The sequence below is a fragment of the Cimex lectularius genome, unplaced genomic scaffold (assembly GCF_000648675.2).
Source record: "Cimex lectularius strain Harlan isolate CLEC.00 unplaced genomic scaffold, Clec_2.1 scaffold26, whole genome shotgun sequence".
NCBI lineage: Eukaryota > Metazoa > Arthropoda > Insecta > Hemiptera > Cimicidae > Cimex > Cimex lectularius.
This window is the reverse complement of record NW_019392721.1, coordinates 1,358,856-1,384,943: the sequence shown is the minus strand read 5'-3', so window position 1 is coordinate 1,384,943 and position 26,088 is coordinate 1,358,856. Positions and strand designations below refer to the sequence as shown.

At 32.5% G+C, this 26,088-nt stretch overlaps 1 protein-coding gene across 4 annotated transcripts in view; it reads left to right on the top strand.

The window, feature by feature from the left end:
• Positions 1-26,088, top strand: part of LOC106664028 (acid sphingomyelinase-like phosphodiesterase 3a) — a 794,759-nt gene that overhangs the window by 539,452 nt on the left and 229,219 nt on the right. For all 4 annotated transcript variants that reach the window (XM_024226658.1, XM_014389387.2, XM_014389388.2 and 1 more), the window contains one exon: positions 15,989-16,060. In XM_024226658.1, coding sequence (XP_024082426.1) covers positions 16,000-16,060 — 61 coding nt within the window. In that variant the 5' untranslated portion in view covers positions 15,989-15,999. The remainder of the gene's footprint in view (positions 1-15,988; positions 16,061-26,088) is intronic.

The following is a 26,088-nucleotide window of genomic DNA, read 5'->3' as shown; positions in this document are numbered from 1 at the left end:
AGATGTTAAAAAATTAATTATTTTTGTCATTTTTTTAAAAGAAATATTAAAGAACAGGGGTATAAGGCAATATCTATTTGACAGTGAGTAAACCTGGAAATTTTATATGTTATGACACACCAGATGTTCCGACAGGGCCGTCTTTTCAAAACCTGCTCACCTCGTCGCTTTTAAGAAAACCTATGGATTTGCTATTAAACAAAAAATGATTAAAGCAAATATGAGAAATATTACATACTTGATTTGAAAAATTAAAACAACAGTTTTTTCCCCAAATTTCATGATAAGAGAAGTTTTCTCGTTGATTTAACACTCAAAAATATTGAGTTGTGATTATGTTGAACTTCTTAATTTATAATTTCATATTTCATTCTTTATTTTTCTCAACTTTAACATTTTCGGCAATTCCAACTCACCTTCCTGTTCAATTAATGTTAACATGACATTTTGATGTATGTACAGTATATTTTTAGGCACGTACGTACACCATGTTTTTACAGTATATTACCTATCATACAAAAGTAATAGGTTTTTCTCTTGTATTTACACGTCTGTAACAAATGACCGACTTGAAATATGCCCCACGAAATACAAATTGCATTTGATGTCTATATTTTAGGGCTAACAAATGTCTTTACAGATACGAGTACACAGGTTCTTTGTCCAACCCCGTTCATCGAGAAAAAACACCCCCATCTCACTGACGTTTTATTTTCCTTCCCGTGAGGCAATTACTGAGTAATTGGCCTCAGAATAGGACCGGAACAATTTCGAGGTCGTTAGAGACCAAGGGATGGAATTTGATAATTACATCTCACTAATAACTCGTTTTTTTCACTTCCGTATACTTTTTATATATCATGTAATTCAATAAATTAACAATTTACGCCCAATAGGGAAATTTATTTATCAATTGAGTAAATTCGATTTCTGCGATAACCAGCCGATGAACACTGACCTTTGATTCTTTTCGACCCGTAAAATGAAAAATCTCACTTTGTTTCTAAAGCTTTTTTTTTAATATAAAAACAGAAAATAAAGAGAAAGTTTGAATGCAAAGAGAGTTTGCAGCGAATATCGGAGGATTCAGCTTAAAAATTTATCGTTTTTGTTTGTTATAAAAATTTCTAAGATTTTTAAACAAACCTTTTTTCGTACATTACTGATACAGCCTTTCTTTTTTACATATCTTATCTCACTTAATGAAATCCTGATTTTTATTTTCGCATCTCATGTAAAATTCCAAATCGTATAATTTATTTACAACACAAATAAAAAACCTTAAAATAAATCCGCCACAATGTCGCAAACCATGTTAAAAATTGGTAAATTTTTTTGTTGCCTTCTTAAAAATAATCGTGAAATTAGAAGGACAGTTTTATTAGTAGTTATCCACCTTTTGACTTTTAATTACCGTGTAATTTACATTTAAATTTTACGATGCATAAACATAAAATTAAACAAAGATGAGATGATTAATCGACTTGCTTTCGAACAACTTGGAACTCGGTTGGGACACAGCACAACAATAATTTATTAACTTATTGCTTAAAAATAAATAAATTTTTATGTCTGAGAATTATTTTTTCTATCAACTGATTACAAACACCTTTATTGTATTAATCACCAATGACTTCTAATCAGACATAAAATTTGTAAGACCCGTAGGTCTTGCGGGTTTAGCATATTCACGAGGCCGTGAATTTTTTTTTGTGAGGGAGGATCTTCGGTGAGGTCAATTGACCAAATGACAATTCTTTAAGTTTTTGCCGACCTTTCGACGATTATATCGTCATCATCGGTTTAGCGTATTCGCGGAGCCGTAAGATTTTTTAAATTTATTTTTAAGTATCTTAAAGTTTAAATGTATATTACACGGTAGTTAAAAGTCGAAAGGTGGATTAGTACTAATAAAACAATATTATTACAGAAGGATAATTTATTAACAATTGTAGATTGTATGTATAGAAATATAAATGTAAAGAAAAATTTAAAATATATAATTTTTTTCTCTATCAACTGTTTACAAACACACTTATTGTATTAATTAACAAATCAACTATCACTTCTAATCAGACATAAGATTTGCATGACCCATCGGACTTGAAGGGTTTAGCATATTCGCGGAGCCGTAAAATTTGTTTGATTTTTATATTTTTTTGTGGAAAAAAGGAACTTCTGTTAAGTCTTCTGAGAACGACAATTCTTTAAGTTTTTGCCGAGTTTTCGACGATTATCTCGCTATTGTCAGGGCCTATTTATTTTAGGAAAACATTGCGGTTAGAACATATTATCATTAAAAAAAAAATTAACAACAATTACTTTTCTTACTTTAACGCGATGACTGTTGAAATATATCCCGAGAACAGGAAACTGCATTTCTAAGATTATTTAAAATAAGATGAAGCTCCGTATCTAAACATTAATAGGATGGAATTAATTAAAAACAATAAAAACTACGTAATATAAAAAATATATACATTTTAAAAACACAACGTGGTCGTATAGGTTACCTCGGTTAAATATTAGTACATGCCTCTTATATACATAAAGTAATTTAAGTTATCTTTATGTAGTAAAATTAAAAAAAAAGCTTAATTAGTCTTAACTGTGTTATTCAAATGTACCTGAGAAAAAAGTTAAAACAAAAATATTTTTATTAAAAAAAGAGTCATATAATTATATATATATTTCAACCGAGGTAACCTATATGACCACGTTGTGTTTTTAATTTTTTTTATATTATGTTGTTTTTATTGTTTTTAATTAATTCGATAATCTTTATGTTTAGGTACTTAGCTTCACCTAATTTTAACTAATCTTATTATAAATGCAGTTTCTTGTTTTCAAGATATATTTCAACACTCATCGAGTTAAAGTAAGAATAATAATTGTTTTTAAATTTTGTTTTATGTTCTAACCGCAATGTTTTCCTAAAATAAACAGGCCCTAATAATGGCGATATAATCGTCGAAAGCTCAGCAAAAACTTAAAGAATTGTCGTTCTGTTGTGACCTCACAGAAGTTCCTTTTTTCCACAAAAAAATATAAAAATCAAACAAATTTCACGGCTCTGCGAATATGCTAAACCGTCAAGACCGATGGGTCATACAAATCTTATGTCTGATTAGAAGTGATAGTTGATTTGTACATTAATACAATAAGTGTTAGTAATCATAGATAGAAAAAATAATTCTCAAACATAAAAATTTATTTATTTTAAATTTTTCTTTACATTTTAGACTTCTATCCATACAATCTACGATTGTTAATAAATTAACCATTTGTAACAATAACATCATTATATACTTAGCACAATCATGTTATTAGAAGACAGTTTTATTAGTAGTAATCTACCTTTCGACTTTTAATTACCGTGTAATTTACATTCAAACTTTAAGATACATAAAAATAAAATCAAACAAATTTTACGGCTCCGCGAATATGCTAAACCGTCAAGACCGATGGGTTTTACAAATCTTATATCTGATTAAAAGTGATAGTTGATTTGTTAATTAATACAATAAGTGTATTTGTAAACAGTTGATAGAAAAAAAAATATTCTGAGACATAATTTTTTTTTCTTTACATTTTATATTTCTATCCATACAATCTACAATTGTTAATAAATTATCCTTCTGTAATAAAAACGTTATTATGTACTTAACGAATTATCATGTTATTAAGAAGACAGTTGTACTAGTTGCACTCAAACTATCCACTTTTAACTAATGTGTATTTTACATGTGTTGTGGTCATTAAAGTCTCATTTACATCCTGACCGGGGTCGGCACTCCTCTGAGTCGGACCCCCGTGGAGCCTTTGCATCGTGAATAATTCAACATCAACGTCCGCGGCCTTGGTAATGTTCGCTCGGGCTTAATCTTTCATTGCCGGTGAAAGCTTTTGACACAAATCCCATACGACTTGACCAGACTTGTTTGCCCGTTTGGAATAATCTGCAATTTGATGTTTATTTTAAGTCAACCATTTTGCCGGTTTCAATTGGGCGTGTTTATTTAATAAATAATACAACTGTTTCTAAATTTCAAAAGAATAATTGATTTATAAAGATAATTAATATTTCATATTCATATAAAATATTAATTGAAATGTCATTCAAGCATGCAAATTTTCTGGGGCATTATGTTTCTAAAATTATTCATTCAATTGAAATGTCGGTTCATTTGTTTCCAAAAATCAAAATGTTTCGCCATTTAGCATAAATATTAGAACTGGCATGAAACAAAGAGAAGTATAGCAATATAAACTTAGTATAATATAAAAGTAAAATATAAACTTTTTATACACATACTAGACGAACGATCTAAACTTTCACTAACGAACAAACTGTTAATCTAAATTGATCAAAAATGACTAGAGATTTTTTTATGTCAATCCTCGGACAGCCGGTGTTTAAAAAAAACCATTTGTAATGATGTCCGATTGAAATGCAGGTCTGCTGGATTCGAACCCGGGACCTTTACCTTACATGAGCGCCGTGTTCCTCAGAATGTAGTTCTCCGGCGAGTGGTTATCGCAGAGGCAGTTGGCGTTTCTCAGAGCGTGATCTCCCAGGGTTTACCCCGATCTAGAAAAACTGGCACTGTCAAGGTAGTGAACCTCAGCCGTCGCTGATGAAGGCCGGAAATATTTTCATTCCTGCAAGAATCCTTTCAATAGTGCCGTCCAGATCCTGAATGAAATACAGTATATTTGGACCAGGCCTTTACCAACATCAATGATTCGTAATCGTTTGTGAGAAATTGGCCTCGCATCGTATTCCCCTTTGAGACGACCTACAACAAACCGCTATCAGCAAATCAGTAGAATATGCTGCAGCAAGCGTCAAGAACACCAATCGGAATGCTGTTATGTTTATTGCATTTCTGTCTATGTAGTGATATCAGGCGCCAAAGAGTCTACTGATGCGGTGATCCGTTTAGCTCTAGTACTCCCTTCAGTGCAGTTTCGAGGAATCGGTGTAACGGTCTGAGCTATGATTTACACTGAAGCACGTACTGGACTCGACATTGGTGAAGAGAACCTCACCGAAGTCCTCTATGTCAAATTGACGAAGAATACGTCCCCCAAACCAGAGATCCCGTTAGAAGTGATTTTCGGTTTCTGGATGACAATGACAGACCTCATAGAAGCATACTTGTGCATCAGTAGATGCCCCTTCCCCCATGCGTTGCAGAGAAGGGTTTTCGATCCCCATCCGCAGCGAGGTGACATGCACCAACTGAGTGTTCCACCATCTATGGAGTAATATTTCTTATGAAATTAGTGACAACCTTATTAACAGTATGCCTTAACAGGTGCACAGAGATTTTGGTTAACACAGTACATTATACACGGTGTTTTGTAGATTTATCGACCAGCTTATCCAGACAAACTTACTTATGAGAGATGTGGTCAAATTAATTATTTTCAATTTCAAATTCACTCATTTCGTGGTCCGCTTGACCAATTAATACATTACAATTAATTAAGGTTTTTAGTTGAGATGAAAGAAAGTTAATAGCACGAGAGGGATTCGAACCCACTACCTTCGGCTAGATACGCCGCTGCTCTACCACCTGAGCTATCGTGACCTCGATCACTCGGACATCAACTCCCTATCTCAACCCCACCTTATGAGTTTTCCCTCCTGTTGTCATTTTTCAAATGTCGTGTAATCGGTTTGGATTCTCGACGACGATTGAAAGGGCGACGGAGAGCTTTAGTAGGAGGGAAAACTCATAAGGTGGGGTTGAGATGGGGAGTTGATGTCCGAGAGGATCGAGGTCACGATAACTCAGGTGGTAGAGCAGCGGCGTATCTAGCCGAAGGTCGTGAGTTCGAATCCCTCTCGTGCCATTAACTTTTTTTCATCTCAACTAAAAACCTCAATTAATGTTAATTTCAAATCTTCGCCTAACTTTCTGAACTTTATTGTATTCAGTGCTTGATTTTTAGTCAGAAGTAAATAAACTTGAATTGTTTTATTTTCATGCAAACACTGAAAAAAAATTTCACTTTATTTTTCTTCTTCGCCTTTTCAAACTATGAAATGACTAGACTTGTTTCACATAATATCAGTGTAGACTATTCTGTTCATTATGTGTTTAGCGTGGTGATTGTTATGTAGAATATTTTTATATATTTTTCTGTTCTTCTGGTGAAAGAATTAATGGCTGAGGGTAATAATTCTGCGAAGTAGCTCGTTCGCCGTGTTTATTGTATGAAAAGTATGGTGTGATGTAAAGTTTAGGTAGTGATCTGTGTTTCTTGGTTTTTAATGCCAATCTGTGATTAATGTGCCATTAATTTTTTAACCTACATGATTGACCTCAAGATTCAGGTAGAAATTTCGCACAAATATACAAAAAATAATTATTGTTATCACGTGTCTTATGGAAAAGCCAACCTAACTAAGAGTGAAAAATAACTGAAAACAAAATTAACTCTCTTGGAGTTTTTGTATTTTTTTGTCCATTCTAATAGCAAACCGGGTGTACCTCTCTTAAACTGCTGAGTCAGTTGTTTCTAGTTGCCTACGAAAACACCACCACTCCAAATTGTCTAAATAAACAAAACTTTACCGGCGAAAATCCAGAATAGAAAAACATAAAATCTGTACACGACTACAATATATCTAATATAACAGCCAGATTGCACGCCCGCGTATAAATGTAAGAAGGGTTGCATGTCTTACGCCGAATAATTCCGTTCCAGTTTACGAGTGTGAAGAGCGATAAAATCTGAAGAAGCGTCTGAAAGTATTGGATTTTTAAACGTTGGTGAACACACGTTGCCCCGTTTTCCAACAATAAAAACTTAATAAATATTGTATTATTCCGTTATGTTCTATTTACAAAAACTAAGAAAAAAATTGTTTAATCAATAGTTTAAAGATAGTTTGAAAATTGGTTTTATAGGTGTAAAGTAATAATGGGATGACTACGAATAATATGCCAGATATTTCACATTTCCATTTGGATGATAAAAATTATTTTCATTGTTTGCGAAAAAACGAGATACATTAGTGCATAAATATTTATTAATAATTCCTTACAATAACATGTATTTTAGTAAAGAGGAAGTCGGTCCAGTTCCATTAGTGAAAAAATGGTTTGCTGTTTTTCCAAAGAGTTCGAACAACTCTTCTTAGAGTGTATTGTTCCGGTAAAAGTGAGAGAAAATATCGAAAATGGGGACGACAAGAGAAAGACCATGACGGTGAAAGGGCTCTTGAAAAGGTTTACCACTCCAAACCGTTCATTATCGAACCGAGTAAAAACGAGTAATTAAACATAGCTCCCACTAGCTCCTGATGCGTCATTGTTCTTCCCTCGGACACAATTAGGACAAAGGGAGAAGGACTTTCCAGTTTTTGTTCCAGTTTGAGACAAAAGCGGTGACAATGGGACGGCCGGCCGTTTAGACCTAAAGATCTGCACGTTAGGATCTACAACGTTTTTTTTACTTGGACTAATTACAGGTCAAACGCACTATAAACTAAGCGCTCTCAACGCTTGTGCTAACTGCACCAATTAATTTTCAACTCAGGAAACTCTCATGCTGAATTATAATCCGTAAATGGTGAAAAAATATGTAATTTATATTTATTTTTGGTAATGTACTTCAGAAACAGTCTTGAAAATTTGCACGAAAACTTGTGTGTTTGTTAGATAAAGTTTTTGTTAATGAGCTTTGTTAATAGCCGTAAATCTATCGTATATACTTTTCCCTTCACTTTATTTTCCTCATACACGAATGCTATTGTAGAAGGAACATTGATTTCGTTGATTTGTTGATTTCTCACGGGTAAAATTACATTTGAATAATAATATTAACAAACTTTCTATGCATTTTGATAGAACATTGTATGTTTTCAATTAATTAAGGTTTTTAGTTGAGATAAAAAAAGTCAGTGTCACGAGCGGGATTCGAACCCACGATCTTCGGCTGGATACGCCGCTGCTCTACCACTTGAGCTATCGTGACCTCGATCCACTCGGACGCTAACTTCCCATCTCAACCCCACCTTTTGAATTTTCCTTACTTTTTGCCATTTTTCAAATGTTGTGTAATCTATTTAATTCTCGACGACAAATTAAATGGCCACGGAGAGCTTTAGTGAAGATATACTTCAATTTAACATTAAATTCACTAGTTTTCGTGGTCCGCTTGACCAATTAATATCTTTCAATTGATTAAGGTTTTTAGTTGAAATAAAAAAGTCAGTGTCACGAGCGGGATTCGAACCCACGACCTTCGGCTAGACACGCCGCACCTCTTCCACTTCACCTATCGTGACTCCGATCCATTCGGACACTAACCTCCCATTTTTACCCCACCTTTTTAATTTTCCCTCCTTTTTGCCATGTTTCAGATCCGTATCTATTTACGAATTAAATAGTTTAGAAAAATACATTTTTCATTTTTTGCTGGCGTTTCGACCTTTACTCGGGTCATCTTCTGGGCCTGGGTAAATTGCAAAACATATGTTGATTGGGAAAAAATTCAATTTAAGACGTAAATATAAATTTTGAACCAAGTATTTCAAACTCACATAAATTGGTGGAGCTATTCTTGCGATGTCACATGTTTGGTTTTGTGTGAAAGTGTTGTAAATTTGTATTCTGCTGTTTTTACACGATTGTGAGAGGGTTGGGAAATTGTTCTTATTAATTAATTATTAATTTCTTGTTGTCCTTATTATTTTTGTCTTTCTTTTGCCCACGGTCTTTTTGAAAAAGTTCACCAAAGCGTGTTGAAAGAGAAGATTTGTTTATTTCTGTAATCTTTTCAGTTTTAGTATTAAAGCTATCGAATTATCTTTCTCGAAGTATCGTAGAACCAGTTAAGGAATGGTAGACGAGAATTTTATAGAGTGAACAAAATTCCGAAAATTGGATTTTAGGAATCGGGAGGACTTGATTCATAGCCATAATATAAATGTGACCCTTTTCGAAAATTCAGAATAATATCTTTTAAAGGTAATAAATATGAGTAAATTATTATAAACATGACACATGTATAAGGATATAAATATCTCACAATTTAACTGATAAAAGGTCTCACTGAATATTATGAATATACAGCATGGTTGTGTAAATGTTTATTGAGGAATAAAAATGAATGAAAAAGCCGACAAACTGGCCAAATTTGCTCAACTGAGTTTAAAATTGGTATAAAATATTTTTTGAAAATAGAGGCGTCGTTGGACGCAACGGTTTAGGCTGACATGGCGTTTCATTACTGTAAACTAAAAGTCCCGGGTTCAAATAAAAAAAATAATAATAAAAAGTAAAACGAAAATCTTCCAAGATCATCATTTAAAAAATAAAAAATACATTTTTTGGAAAGTTTTGAAAATATTTGGTCAAAAATAACAAATGGATGGCAGACCAAATTTTTTTAAATTCAAAAGTTGCCATTAGATTAATATTTATTTTAATTGAAAAGATATACGATTATAACGAACACATTATTTATTTTATGCACATTTAAAATGAAATAATTTTCAATAATCAAAGGACATACACTTTTAGAAACCTTAACAAGAAATTTCGAAAGACTGCTTAAATTAATATCGCGAATTGTATGTTTTAATTTTTTGTGTGTTTTTTGCAAAATATTTTAACATGATTTAAGAGGACATGGTAAAAAGTTTTTTTAACGGTTTATAGTTGGAGATATTCCTTGTTAATTGTTTTTTTATTGTTTTTTTAAGCTCAGCTTCCAGAAGATGCCCTGGGAGTTGAAAAAACAAATGCAAATCCGCAATACCAATCGGCCGTTTGTTACTGTCAATAACAAAACGAACGAAACAATACAAATTCCTTTGTTCTGCTTATTTCCTTTGATTAATGGTGACGTTCTGTAAAAAGAGGCCTGGACGAGGCTAAAAGAAACAAAAAGGTATACCATCCGAGCCACTAATGTATTTTTAAAGCCGAAAGCTACCGTCAATTGCATCCGAATCGAGTCAAATCTATTAATTTGGTCGATATCCAATAATTATTATTAATGGACTGAATATACCTCTTAAAAGCATTGTTTCTAACTAATGTATTTATGCAAGGATGCTAATGAAGTTGAAAATATTGAAAATTATTGACGTTGGCGTTTTGTGAGGTGGCTTACGTAGCAAGACCCTGAAAGTATCGTGTCAATGTGAAAAAAAGGAAGAGAGAGAGTGTGAAAGATGGCTAGATAGCTTGAAAGATAGATATGACGATAAATAAACAGGTAGAAAGAATGCGAAATAGATAGATATGTAAAAGGTAGATAGATCGTTAGAGTAGATATATAGAAAATTAATAGAAAAATTACATAGATAGATTGAAAAATATATAGATATATTAATAGATAGGAAGGTAGGGAGAAGTATATAGATATACAGACAGATAAAGAGAGAGAGAGAGAGAGAGAGAGAGAGAGAGAGAGAGAGAGAGAGAGAGAGAGAGAGAGAGAGAGAGAGAGAGAGAGAGAGAGAGAGAGAGANGTGAGTGAGTGAGTGAGTGAGAAAGAAAAAAGAGGGGAGAGAGAGAGTGAGGGGGAGAGAGAGAGAGAGAGAGAGACATACTGAGAGAGAGACAGAGAGAGTGAGAGAGAGCGAGAGAGACGGACAGACAGACAGAAAGAGAGAGAGATGGAGCATCGGTGGCCGAAACGGTTTAGGCGCCGACTCGGCGCTCATTATTATAAGATAAAGGTCCCGGGTTCGAATGCAGGGCCGCTGGACATACTTTAAATGGGCTTTTTTTCTAAAACATCGTACCCCCGTAAAAAAAGGAGATAGATAGATAAAGATAGAGAGAGATGGAGATAGACAGATAGGTATATAAATAGATAGATAGTTGAGAGAGAGATAGAAAGAAAAAGAGAGAGAGTGAGGGGGAGAGAGACAAAGAGAGAGCGAGAAAGAGAGAGAGAGGGAGAGAGAGACACAGACAGACAGAGAGAGAGAGAGTGAGAGTGAGAGAGAGAATAAAGAAACAATCTTACATCTACTTATCTTACGTGAATTTACAATAAAATAAAGTGATTAATAACGTGTACAGTTTTGCCGAATTTGCAGTTATTTTATTCTCTTCACATATAAAATGAGCATAACAAAACATAATAGAAAACAATTATGCACTTACAATACACTTTTTGAAGAAAAAAATTAATTCAGTACAAATAATATATAATCACCATTTAACAATTTAGTTTTGTAGTCTATTTTAGCATAAACATTATACGTTTTAACACTTAATCGTACTTCTTTATTAAGTTTTCTCTTAATTTTAAATATTCAGAAATCGTGAGATGCGGTCTGGTGTGACGTAGGTTTCAGAAAATCATTTTCTTTATCGTGCCAACGTTTCGATCTTTATTGCGCCCTGAAGATGATCTCAATAAAGATCGAAACGTTGGCACGATAAAGGAAAGATTTTTTTTGAAACCTACATCACACCAGACCGCATGTCACGAGTTCTGAATAATTAACGATTAACGGTCACTAATCAATACACACTTAATTTTAATTTAAAAGTTTTAAGACTTGTAAATTTTTTTATTTCTTTGGGTAACTAACACTTATTGCAGATTAGTTTTTATATTCATGTAAACATTAAATGAATTGTACAATAAACTTTGAAACCACTTTACAGAAGTATAATTTGGAAGCAGTTGTACATTATTTCTAGGAAGAATATTTTAAGGTAGAACAGAAGGATGAGATTATCAGCCTTTATTTTTAATTGATCATAACTTATTCTTATCATGTTGGGTACGTCACTCGAACCGTGGTCCACCAAATTTATTAGCAATTAATAAACTATCTGGCATAATTTTAAGTTCAATCATATACTTGTGAATGAAGTGGCATGCAACTAAATATACGCAAAAAGTTTGTCCTTAAGGAATATTTCTGCATAAAAATGATGAAATTAGGAGAAAGAAAATGAAAATTTTATTTCAAATTATAATGGGTTGAGATTCAAAATTTCAAATAGTCTTGAGCCAGAAGAGGGCCTGATAGTAATCCTACCTTTTCAAAACATCTAGGGCTCATGTTCCCAAAACATTGTTGTAAGTTTATAACAGTGTTTACATTTAAGTGAGAACGGATGGAATACAGATTCTGCTTCGCGGCCTAATTCAACAGAAACTTCTAACAGGGAGGGCCAACATTGGACAATCAGTAGGCAGGTCAATAATCATTGACTGCAACTCTCGTCCGTTCCAATGTGAAGTTTAACGTAAATTTCTTATTTTATGACAATTGTGAATATAAAGTCACTAGAAAAGGCGATAAACAGAAAAATTATCTGAGAGTTTTGTCCTAATTATAAAGAGGTGCAAGCTTTATATGTCTAGAAACACGATTTCCATATTTGGAACACTGTCAATTAATTAAGGTTTTTATTTGATATAAAAAAGTCATTGTCGAGAGCTGGATTCGAACCCACGATCCCGCTACTCTACCACTTGAGCTATCGTGACCTCGATCCACTCGGACACTAACTTCCCATCTCAACCCAACTTTCGAATTTTCTCTCCTTTTTGCTATTTTTCAAATGTTTAAAAACATGTTTCAAAGGTGGGGTTGAGATTGGAAGTTGGTGTCCGAGTAGATCAAAGTCACGATAGCTCAATTGGTATAGTAGTGGCGTATTTAGCGGAGGGCCGTGAGTTCGAATCCCGCTCGTGACACTGACTTTTTTATCTCAACTAAAAATCTTAATTAATTGAAAGATATTAATTGGTCAAATGGACCGCGAAAACTAGTGAATATAGTTATAGGTGTTTTCTAAAATTAAAAAATTATACGTGAATAAAATTGGTTCATTCGTTATCATTTTAGAAAATTATTTAGCTAATTATTAAGCTTATAGATACTATTGTATTTTATTGTTGTTCTATTTCAACACACTGTTGATCTATTTCAATCTTCAGGAAATGAAAAAAATTTGTCCAGATTTATTTTTGGTCTACGTTAAAGATAGTGATGAAGATTTACGAAACTTGTTTTTATGTATTCCACATGTTATTGTTCCAAAGTTTTTAAGCCAAACCGTTTGTCCCATTGTGAGTTAGTACGTTTTGTTTATTACGATTCAGTTCATTTGCAATTTTTTATATCATTTAGAGGTCTAGACCAAATAAAAACTAGAAGGCAAGAACATACTACAATAGAGGCAGTCCATCAACATTTTAACACCCTTGTCCTTTTGGGACAGCAAAGAAACAAAAATGAACAGAAATTTATCAAAATTGACATTAACCAATTTTCAATTAAAATAACCCTTTTCAACTTCATATTTACATTTTATAACTTCAAGTTAATAATTTTTAATTTTAAGATAACACTGCCTTTGAAGCATTTCAAATGAATGTAAGTATGGAAAATAAAATTCTCGTAAATTTAGAAAAGTTGCGAAATCAATAGTGCTTTTAAAATACCATGTAAAAATAATTACAATTCAATAAATTAAGGTTTTTTAGTTGAAATAAAAAAGTTAGTGTCACGAGCGGGATTCGAACCCCCGACCTTCGGCTAGATACGCCGCTGCTCTACCACTTGAGCTATCGTGACCTCGATCCACTCGGACTCCAACTTCCCAACACAACCCCATATTTTGAAATTTTGAATTTTCCCTCCTCTTTGCCCTTTTTTAAGAATGTTAGGGTCCGAGTGGATTGACTTCACGATAGCTCACGTGGTAGAGCATCTGGGTATTTAGCCGAAGGTCGTGGGTTCGAATCCCCTTCGTGATTCTGACTTTTTTATCTCAACTAAAAATCCTTAATTTTTTGAAAGATATTCATTGGTCAAGCGGACAAAGAAAATTTATGAATTTAATAATTACAATATAAAGTAATTTTATATAAAATATCACATGTCCATTATTTACAAAAAAATTAAAAGTTGTGTGAAATTAAAGTAAATATAAATGATCATTTTTTTTCATTCTATATTTATTAAAAATAGAAAATTTGTTCTAATCTAAAATTTATTTTAATAGTAATATAATTTGATAGTCTTCTATGAGCAATATTTTATATTTAAAACTCGCGAATATACAGTTCATTCTTATATTTTTACCACCTTCTAAGTTTTTAATGATTTACTATTTTTGAAATTAAAAAGTACAACCTAAAATGATTAATGTCAAATTAGAAAAATTTAATTTTAAATGTTTATTCTAAAATTCAAAAGGTTTTTTTGGATTATCAAAAATTAATTATTAATTAAAATGGTCAATTTGAAATTTGAAAAAGTAATTTGAAGTTAAAATGGGTTATTTCGAAATTAACAAAAGTTAATTTGGGGTGAAAATGTGCATTTCAAGTTAATAAATATTAATTTAAAGTAAAAAACAGTTATGCTGAAATTAGAGAGGTTTAATTTGAAATTAACAAAGGTTAATTTGAGTTTAAAAAAGTTTCATTTCCACTTAACAAATATTAATTTAAAGTAAAAAAAATAGTTATGCTGAAATTCAAAAGGTTTAATTTGAAATTAAAAAATGTTGACGTCCATTTAGAAAGGTTTAATTCGAAATTAGCAAAGGTTAATTTGAGGTCAAAAAGGGTTCATTTCGATTGAACAAATATTAATTTAATGTAAAAACCAGTTATGCTGAAATTAAAATGGTTCAATTTGAAATTAAAATATGTTGATGTCCATTTAGAAAGTTTTAATTTGAAATTAACAAAGGTTTTGTTGGTAAAATGGATTAATTGCAGAAAAAATGTTATATTATTTAAAGTCGTGGAATACTCAATTTTTTGAACTAACGATTTTAATTTGGAAAATATCAAATCCAGCCTTATAGCTGTCGTATTAAAAGACAACCAGGCGGACTAGTGAACTAATCGATAATTTAACAACTTGAGCCAAAACGTCCGCCCAACAAAAAATATTTTTAAAAGCTATACTTTGTTCAAAACATCATATCGGACTTTCCGGAATGGCTGTGAGTGACATGAGAAATTCGTCGCGGCATTAAACACGTCCGACCATCAACAAACACCCCTTATTTTGTTCTCTATTTCTTCGTGTTTTTTTCTCACTTTTTTACGCCCATTAACTCCAACCCTCCAGATATTCTTTCATTCAGAATGTCAGTTGCAGCGCGCCGGGTAATGGCAGTGAGAAACGAAAAGCGAAAGATTGCCGTTGAAAATTAGAACAAAACCGGATAGATGTCAAGGTGGCATTCGGCACAAAGATCAGGTTAAAAAATAAAACAGTTAAAAAATAGTCTCATCTTCATTTTTTATAGTTTTTAAATGTGCATGTGCAATTGGGATGTATATGAATATGATAGGAATATGATATGACAAGTTTGTAGTTCTTCGTTTCAATAAAATAAATCGTATAATTTGGGATATCATGTTGGTAGTTTTAAGATGATTTTGTTGTTTGTTTTACTTCAATGAGTAAATTTAATAAGTGTTAGCTTTTTGTGTGAGTTGAAGTATCCGATGCGAACAGGATAAATTAGATTTATATCTGATTAGATTTTTGTGGAGGAGAGTGGCATTTTTCCATCCTGCCCTCGGCGAGGGGGAAAAATAAACGAAAGACTTTCTCAAGTTTGGAAAGAATTTCTCATGTTTATTCCAGTCGAGGGCGAAAGCCTAAATGCATTGACGTCTTCGTTCTAAAACTCTTGGAAAGTTGGAGAAGTGGATTTTCGCGTTTATTTCAAGTTCAGGATGTCGAAATAAATGAAATTTCTCTCACTACTGCTTCGAGCAAGTTAGAACAGGATTGTTTACGTTGTTCCACTCTTCGTGGTCTGCCTGTTTCAAATTAGTCTTTTTACATTTTGTTTTCATTTTACAAAATGAAAACGAGTTGTTTTTCGCCTTTCTCAGAATTTTTGATATCAGCTTAACGGTTTACTTGCTCACTTTTAAAACATCAAACATCACGATTTCCATATTTTATTTAAAATAAAATATTATCTTTAAATATGTTTTTTTTTTATTGCAGAAAAAGGCGAAATGGTGCGGGTCACATGTCTCCTAGCTCTCCTCCTCGTCACAATAGTCAAAGCAAAAATAGGTAAGTGAATAATTTTTTTTATTGATAAGTATCAAATTTATTACTGAAATCTTTCCTATGGGGAAAAATATGAACAATCCACCAAGCTTAAACGTAAATCACTAAATGATTTGTTTTTTCGCGAGTTGTTGTACGATTACAGAAATCTTCTATTGTATCGCAATCTCTCTCTCTCTTCTCTCTTTATCACTTTGCCTATTTTTCTCTTTCTCTTTTTCTCTGTCTAACGTTCCATTCTGTCTGTCTGTCACTCTCTTTCTCACTCTTTCTGTATCACACTCTCTCTCTTCCTCTCGCACACATTTCCTATCTATTCTTACACTCTCTCTTTAGATATATCGCTATTTCAGTTTCACTCATATTCTCTCTCTCTCCCTCTCACATATCTTTTCTTTCTTTTTCTGTTTATCTTCCTTTTTCTGTTTATCTTCCTTTTTCTCTTTCTTCATTTATTTCGCTCTCACTCCTGCTATTCCATTTTACTCTGTTCCCCTTTCTCTCTCACCGTTTGCTCCCTTAACCATGCTAAACTCTTGTACTCCCTTTCGCTCCCTTTTTTCTGTGTTTCTTTTTTCTCTGCAAAACTTTCATTCTCTCTCTCTCTCTCTCTCTCTCTCTCTCTCTCTCTCTCTCTCTTACACTTGTATTAAATTGTTAGTTAAATTTTATGAGCACAACCATCTAATAAATTGTTTGTTAAACTTAATTGTTTTAAATAAAGTTACTCCTAACCATCACAATTAAACAATGTTTTTTAAAAACTTATGCATTTTTAATCTCGTTAAATTTGGTTTACATTAAAATAACATGTTGTAATTAATATAACGACAAAATTACATGTTCTTAGTTTGAAATAAACTACAAAAAATATGAGTGTCCTGTTCTGATGCTACCCGAAATTAGAAACTGGTGTAATTTTACGAGCAAAACTATGAAATAAATTGTTAATTACATTTTATAAGCAAAACCGTGTAATAAATTGTTCCAATTTTAGTACATGTACCGCCGAAGCGAGTACAATAAAAGGTTAGTTAAATTCATTATATCAAAAAATCGTATTCCGGTGTTTTGATTAATTTTCTACCAAACCATTAAAATTAATTTTTTAAATAAAATTTAATTAATTTTTAATCTCAGTTTAATTTGGTTTATATTAAAATAAGTTTGTTGTAATTAATATAACGACAATAATACATGTAGTTTGAATAAAATTATGAGTGTCCGGTTCTTTTGTCTTCGACTGTACTCGATGCGACCCGACGAAAATCTGTACAGTGGGGATCGCAGAGGGTCGGGTAGGTTAGCGTGGCACAGCATCGGGTTGATGTGCACGGGGGTAATGAAATCTTATGGAAAATCGGAGTTTGGATTTGCGTCGGGTAGCTTCGCATGGCGTTGCATCGGGTAAGTGTGTTTCTGGCTTAAGCCTTGCTGTATGACAAAAACCCTCCGTTTATTCCTAATTCTACTTTTGGACTCACTTGGAGGTTTTTATAATTATTTTTATATATATTTCGTTTTAGTGGGTCGCGCACCGTATGAAATCCTTGTTCATGTAAATTTCGTATACGGTTTTATTTCTTATTTCCAAAAGTATGTTTGATGGCTATCGCATTTCATTTTTTTACGTACTGTACAAAATTTAGTATGAAGTCGAAGTGTGCCCCGAGATATTTTACAGGCCTCCCCACTGTAAATGAACGTATGCATTTATTAATCTTTAATTAAGATTTTGGTTAAGATAAAAATATCAATATCACAAGCGGGATTCGAAACTACGCTTAATACGCCGCTGCTCTACCACTTGACCTATCGTGACTTCGACCCACTCGGACACCAACTTCCCAACTCAACCCCACATTTTGAAATTTTGAATTTTCCCTCCTTTTTGCCATTTGTCAACCCAAAACTTAATAAAAGATTAATTTATTGAAAACAATTTATTTGGTCAAGTTGACCACGGAACCTAATAATATATGCATTTATTTATTTTTATATATTTTAATTTAAATTATCGTAAAAAATCGTGAACATATTTGACTTTAATATAATGCGATTATATTATAAATTAGAACAAGGGTAATTGGCAAAACTTAATTTTAGTTGATAATAAATAATAGAGTGTAACATATTTTAATGCGGAAGGGTAATAGCCAACGTTATAAAAATTAACAAAGGCCGTAAATCACCCAAGGACTAATTAATTCCTTTCGTATATCTAAACATTAATTAAAGTAAAAGTATCAAATTGTTAAGCGTGCGTGACGCATTTTCGACTGCGGTGTAGATTATCGTCCCTTAAAAATAAATCATGGCCGAGACAGGTTGTCATTATTTCAGACGATACCCTTAAGCGGTATCGCTTTGAAGTGGAATTGCTCTGTCTCAGAGCCCGACCCAGATTGTTGCTTTTTGATATCATTAACATCGAATGTCTGATATACCGTAATTTTCATCAAAGTGTTTTCCCCTTTCGATATTCTATTTCGACCTAAATGACCGTAGAACGTTACAAAATGTAAACAAGTATCGTACCAGTGTAACATCATTAGAAATATAGACCGTTAAAAGAGACTCGTTTATTTTCGAAAGTCTTTATGATATGCCCAATTAAAATCAATGATTGCCCTCGCTCTTGTAACTCGCCGATTCGTTTGCTCCAATTTGCCACCATCGATTTTACAGGCAGGGTAAACTTCACAAAGCCCAAAAGCAATTTGCTGTGGTGCCGTATCCAATAAAGTCAAGGCTCGAGTTTTCCGCTAAGTTCTTACTGTAGGCTCTTCCAAAAGGAACCAACACATTACAAACAGCACTCATCTAATTACTCGTACGATATGAACGAAATCTGATCGAACCTGGATACTGGGGAAAACGGTGTTTCGGAACAAGTAAGCTTGTTCATTAAAACAACCAAAATTTGAATTCCATACTACAGACTCTTCAACAATAATCAAAACATAATTTTCATTACATTAAATAAAGAATCTCTTGACATGTCGTGCCTAACAAGAATTTTATTGCTTAGAACAAATAATGACACCCAGAATGTTGGCTCGTAAACTTCCCAAGTTATGTACTCAAAGAAATTAAATCACAGTCAGACATACAGGGTCTTCCTGTCATACTATTTATTCTACAATTAAATTTACTTTTTTTTTTTCCTTTCTCTGAGGTGAAAATATATATTCTCTGTGATCACAAAAGTACCTATAAGAAATTACTAGTCAGAACAAAAAAATAGTAGGACCTTTAGTCATATGGATTTTTAGCTAGGTATTGTTTTACTTTATTATAAATTATTGGTTTCATTGTCAAATATAAATATTGTTTATTAATACTTACTTTAAATTTTATGTAGATATCTGTTTCCACCGTCAAAAATGTTCTATGCTGGCCATGTGCTCCATACCCTTAAACCCAAAACGATTGTAGTTAGTAACAATATTTTTCCATGTTAATCGTTGTCTTCATCCTTGGGAAAATATTAATTAATTATTGTTAATTGTATGTTATTGTGTATTTACTTGAATTTGTAATAAAATAGGCTCTGATGATGTACTGTAAGGTCCCGAAAGCTCGGTGAACCCAACATTTAGCCTTCTTTTTTCACCAGTGTAATGACCTCTACAAAGGTTGGAACCCTATGCTAGTAATAATAAAAATATAGCCTAGGATGAAAAAACGTATAGGATTCATCTCTCGACTGTACATCAGAGTTCAATTCTAGGGCTATCGACTGTTATTTCAGTCTCAAACTTACGTAGTTTTTAACCACATTACGAAAATATAAACTGCTCAAAAACGAATAGGGATATTTGTAATTCATTCTTATTCTAATAATTTAAATTAAATTACCCGATATATTCTTATTAGTTGGATAAAGGAAAATACAAAATACAAACCAAAAAGAAACAAATGTTAAACCTTTTTTAAGGTATGGGTTGAGATAAAAAAATTCAGTGCCACGAGCGGGATTCGAACCCACGACCTTCGGCTATACGCCGCTCCTCTACCACATGAGTTATCCTGACCTCGATCCACTCGGACACTAACTTCCCAGCTCAACCCCACCTTTTGAATTTTCACTCCTTTTTGCCATTTTTCAAATGTCGTGTAATCTATTGATTCTCGGCGACAAATGAAATGGCCACGGAAAGCTTTAGTGAAGGTATACTTCATTTAAACTTATTACATTCACTAGTTTTATTGAGATCATCATCAGGGCCTGAGATTTGCAAACATTGTTTAAATTTAAAAAAAACTTGTAGGATGTGGAAAAAAGTGATTTTATAAATTGCATAAAAATAATCATAAATCATCAATAATAAAAAGTAAAAGTATTTCTAATCACTAGAAAAAATACTTTGATTGAATATAAAAAATATATTTCTTTGCATTGTATAAATTCACTTTTTTCCACATCCTATATGTATTTTTTAAATTCAAACAATGTTTGTAATCCCTAGGCCCTGAAGATGATCTCAATAAAGATGGAAACGTTGGCACGATAAAGAAAATGTTTTTCTGAAACCGACATCACACCAGACCGCATCTCACGATTTCTGAACAGTCAGTAAATATAATTCGATCTTTTATTTATTTTTGTATGTAAAGGAATACGCAAGTCCTCAAACAGAGCGGATCGGCGGATATCGCATATAAAACAATTTTTTGGAAAAATCGCAACGGAAGTCGAATCCTTTGACGAATTTCATTATAAAAAGACATATTACCCTCAATTCCCTTACTCAATAATGTTAGCGCATAAAAACTATTAATTTTCATGTTGTTCTCCTGCAGAAAAGCCATAAAAATGAAAAAACAATGCATTTCTCCAATAACCTTTATGTATTGGGTTGTCCGGAAAATAATGCAGGATTTTGGTATTAAACAAAAAAAAAGAAACTAGTTACTTTAAAGCAATGTTCTTTAATCANTGACATTCATACAAATGAGTAATCCTGTAAACGTAAACAGAATATTTTATATAGATTTTTTTTAATGAAAACTTAAAATCCTGCATTATTTTCCGGACAACCCAATACATACTCCTGGTTCATTTTTAGTCTTGTAATGATAAAACAATTCTTTTCACTAAATTTTGAATGAAAAACGGGTTTAGCGATACAGTCGGTGCAAGGAGAAACCACCTAATACTCGCGGTCAAATAGGCTTTCATAAAACAACAGTGCTGAACCGGAATTCACTTATTGGGTCCGCTTTTACTCGCGGGTTTGATGAACTATTCAAACGCGTATCGGCATTGCGCCGTATTCAGTGAGGTATTAACATTTGAAATGGCTGATTCATTTTCTTCAACAAATATAAAACAGTGACTTGACATGATCCTTTGTATTTGTATTAATGCATTCATTTTTATGTTTATGCATTTTAATTTTGTATTTGACATTTTTCAGTTTTTTTCGATCTATTATTAGTTTATAAAATGTGCATCACTGCTTGTATGTTGGAATTGATATTGAGATTTGTCCACACTGCAACATAGGATATTAAGACAAATTTAACAGCAAGACGCCCATACATTTTCAGCGATAATAATAGTCACATATAATTATATCATATGTAAATCAGTTGTCATTTCGTGATAGAACAGTTTACTTAAGCAATAAAATAGATTACAACCAAATGCATGATTTGAATACTGCTCAAAGGCGGAATGTTAGCTCATATTATGGGTAGTTATCGTATCATCTTATCGATTTTATACAGTAATTGAAATATTAAATTTTCGTTGTTATAATATTTCTTTGTTAAAAAAAAAAAAAAAAAAAAAATGATCATGGATAAATGAAACGTGACATGCTCTTTGTCACTGTTGAACTACTTGGAAGTTTAACGCAAATGAGTTAAGGGGTTTTAATGAGTTAACTGGAAAATTGGTTATGTATGAACTTTCGAAGAATCCCTCCTAATTTAGACCGCTCTTTGATCAGGGCAGGCTGTGTGGCCGCTTTTTAATTAAAAGTTTTTTTTTTACAGTCAATCGCTCCGCCGTCAATGGGAATCAGTGTTGATTATAAAGGGAAATATTACGGCTGGATAATGATCAGAAGTTTATTTAATTTTTTTTATACATAAATAAATTATGGCTTACAAAATATACTGGTTGATATTTGGGAAAAACTTCTGCAGTTAAGTAGATATAGTTCAATATACGATACAGATTTTATATACATTTATTTATATATTACTTCCCTAGTTTTTGTGGTCTACTTGACCAACTAATATCTTTCAGTTAATTAAGGTTTTTAGTTGAGATAAAAAAAAGAAAGGCAAAAAGGAGGGAAAATTCAAAAGTTGCAGTTGAGATGGGAAGTTAGTGTCCGAGTGGATCGAAGTCACCATAGCTCAAGTGGTAGAGCAGCGGCGTATCTAGCCGAAGGTCGTGGGTTCGAATCGCGCTCATGTCACTAACTTTTTCATTTTAACTAAAAACCTTAATTAATTGAATTATACATTAGTAATGAATAAAACTAAAACTGTGTTGATACAACTGAACAAGATCCCCAAAGCCTCAATCCAGTTTTTTCTGATTATGTGCAGGTAGTATTATTGTATTTAATCAATAGTTAAACGTGAAACAAATTTATTTTTTAGTACATTGAGAATTATAGTATAATTAAAAAAAAAACTATAACAAGAATATGGTAGCTCACAATAATTCTAACCAATCCAATGTTTTATTAATGGAAACATAGAAAGCTTGGAAATCACCCTCAAAAAATGTCCCAGTTTAAGTCCAGTTTAATAATTTTTAATTGATTTTTTCTTATACTTCTCTAATATTTTCTTGTTCATTTATGTCAAAAAAATTTATTCGCTAGAAGATAAATCAAGCAGTTAGTATAAAGTAGCTTGTATAGCTGTTCGAACGGCAGTCACAACCAACACTTATGCAACAGTAAACTGTATAGAGGGTTTAGTATACATCGTGCCCCGCTAACATTTCTAGACTAACTTTCACATCCCTGATTCCACGTGAGATTTTCTCTTAATTTTTTTTCTTGTTTGTTAAATTAATAATGATACAATTTCATTTTAATTATTGATAAATATTTATATTGGATTTTACATACTACCTCAAAAAACGCCAAATTCTACTGGATCTAGTTTGCCATTTTGTTAAAATTTCGTCTTCTATTTCTTTAATTTTATCTCCGTAATTATTGCATGTTATTTTCTTTAATTCGTGTATTTCTATTCTTTTCTGGAGTTCGAGATCTATTGGAGTTTGCCCTGTTATAATTTGTAGAGCTTCTGTTGAGATAGTGCGGTATCCTTTGCATAGCCATTTTAATGCCGCTCTTTGTATGGTCGTTAATTTATTAATTTGTGTTTTATTTAGTTTATTAGCCCAAGCTGGTGCTGCATAGCACATTATTGACAAGTACTACTTTGTATAGTACTTTTGTACTTTCGAATTTTAGTCCCCAGGTGGCTTTTGATAGGTTTGCAAGAAAATTTTGTTTTTGGTCAATTTTCTTCCCAATTTCATCAATGTGACTGCTAGGGTTGAAATTCCTACTGACGACTACCCCTAAATACGTTACGTTTTTTTGCACTTTAATTGTTTTACCATTAATTTTGATCTTTGGGTTGTTGGAGGATGCCACTTTTCCTTTCAGAAACTGCACTTTGGTTTTTTCTTCGGATAGTTGGAGTTTTTGTTGTTGACACCAACTGTGGACTATATTGCTTTTTTGCTTCTTTCCTTTATTTCTCTTATGCTGTTACCATCTACCACAAGAGTAGATGTAGTACACTCCATGAAAGCAGTTGCATTAATCCGATTTATTTCCATTACCTCCAATATTTCATTAAACGATATAATCCAAATGATTGGTCCAAGGATGGAGCCCTGGGGGCATCCCAGCTCACCTCCTTGAACAACTCATCATTTGCTATTTCTGTTGTAGCATATCTTTCATGGAAGTAACTCTTGATGACTTTAAGCAATTGATCTTTGATTCCTTTGTTGTAGAGGTCCACTATTACTTTTGGCCACCATAAACTGTCGAAAGCTGCTTTGATATCGATGTAGATCGCCGCTATATACTTCCCTTTTTTGCATTTCAAATCATTTTGGAAGTTCTGTAGTGCGTCCGTGGTCCACCCCATTTCCAAAATTTCCAAAGTTGATTAATTAATAATCATGTTATTTTTAAATATAACCTTATACATTTATCTGTGAAAATGCCACAACAGCACTCGTGATTTTTTGATTTTTTTAAAAATAATTAATTGGAGCAGTTTCCTCACAACCCAAATACGTTTTAATCTTTGTTTAAGCTAATCATTTGTCGACTGTATAGCGAGCGAATGTATACATTTTTAAATCAAAATAAAAATAATAAAAAACTAAACTTCTTTAAAATGAGATTACACGCCATGTGTTGTAAACCTAAACTTTAAACTTTCTATATTAGTTTAAGAAGGTTAAAAAAACAGATCGTTAAAAAAGAGTTTTTAAATAGTACAAAATGTCATTTTAAGGAACAAATAACATACAAACCACCCCCCATGTCCAATAGCTTTTCACGTCGACAAAGTAAAAATTAAAAATTCCTGTTTTTTTCTATTCTTACTCCTAACATACAAATATCTTCATTGTGTGGTATGAAAATAATTTTTTTTATTCATCTAGTTTATTGAAAATATGTAAATTTTCATTGATATTGGGTAGATTTTTCTTATTTAGAAATATGTAATACAAACAAATGAATTTAACAATATAATTTTTCTGCGAACATACGAGTATATTTGGATGTTAACGTTTTACATTGGAGCATAGAAATATGTATGAATAGATCGCATAATAAATTATTTATACGCGATTCCATTCCTGGGCAGTATTGAGAACCAAATCCGATATCTTATGAATCAAGTTCACCCTAGTGAAATTTCTCTTGATGTATATTTATCCAAGATTTACATGTTCGTAGGTAGCACATATTTATTTTAAACAAAGCCATTCCGTACGCTTGTAGAATAATTATAATATCTTATTAAAAAGTTGAAAAATCCCAAGTTCATCGCGGTTGAAATATTGGTTTTATAAATACTGGATATAGGTTGATATCTGCCCCTAACTGCACTTATCAACGTGGCCTCAACTTTTTGATGGTGATTATTTTTTTTTTAACAAATTGTCAAGCGGAAAAAAGGGTTAAACCATTTTGACGACATCCTTCTCAAAATGGGTAGAAATATATATATATGTATCTATGGCGTACTATAGGTTCTGATGATGGGCACAAGGCCCGAAACGTTCGTGTAGTAGACAAAATTTAATCAAATATTTCAACCACGGAGAACATGGGATTTTTCAACCTTTCGATAAGAATTGCTACGAACCGTGGCTTTTAGAAACTAGATAATTATAATATCAAAAAAATTTTACGTCTCTATCTTTCTCTCTCCCTCTGTTTCACTCGCTCTTTCTCTGTTTTTCACTCTCTCTCTCTCTCTCCCTCTCCCTCTCTCCCTCTCACCCTCTCTCTCTCTCTCTCTCTCTCTCTCTCTCTTTCTCTCTCTCTCTGTATGTGTGTGCGTGCGCGCGTTGACTAAAACTATAATTATTCAGAAATTGTGAGATGCGGCCTGGTGTGATGTAGGTTTCAGAAAAATATTTTCTTTATCGTGCCAACGTTTCGACCTTTCTTCAGATCATCTTCAGAGCCTGGGATTTATGAACATTGTTTAAATTTAACAAAAACATATAGGATGTGGAAAAAATGGAATTTATACAATGCAAAAAATATTTTTTTATGTTCAATCAAAGTACTTCTACTGACTCAAAATTTTTGTTTTCTGCGTACTTTGATTGAATATAAAAATTTTTTTTTCATTGTATAAATTAACTTTTTTCCACATCCTACATGGTTTTGTTAAATTTAAACAATGTTTGGAAATCCCAGGCCCTGAAAATGATCTCAATAAAGATCAAAACGTTAGCGCGAAAAAGAAAATGTTTTTCTGAAACCTACATCACACCAGAACGCATC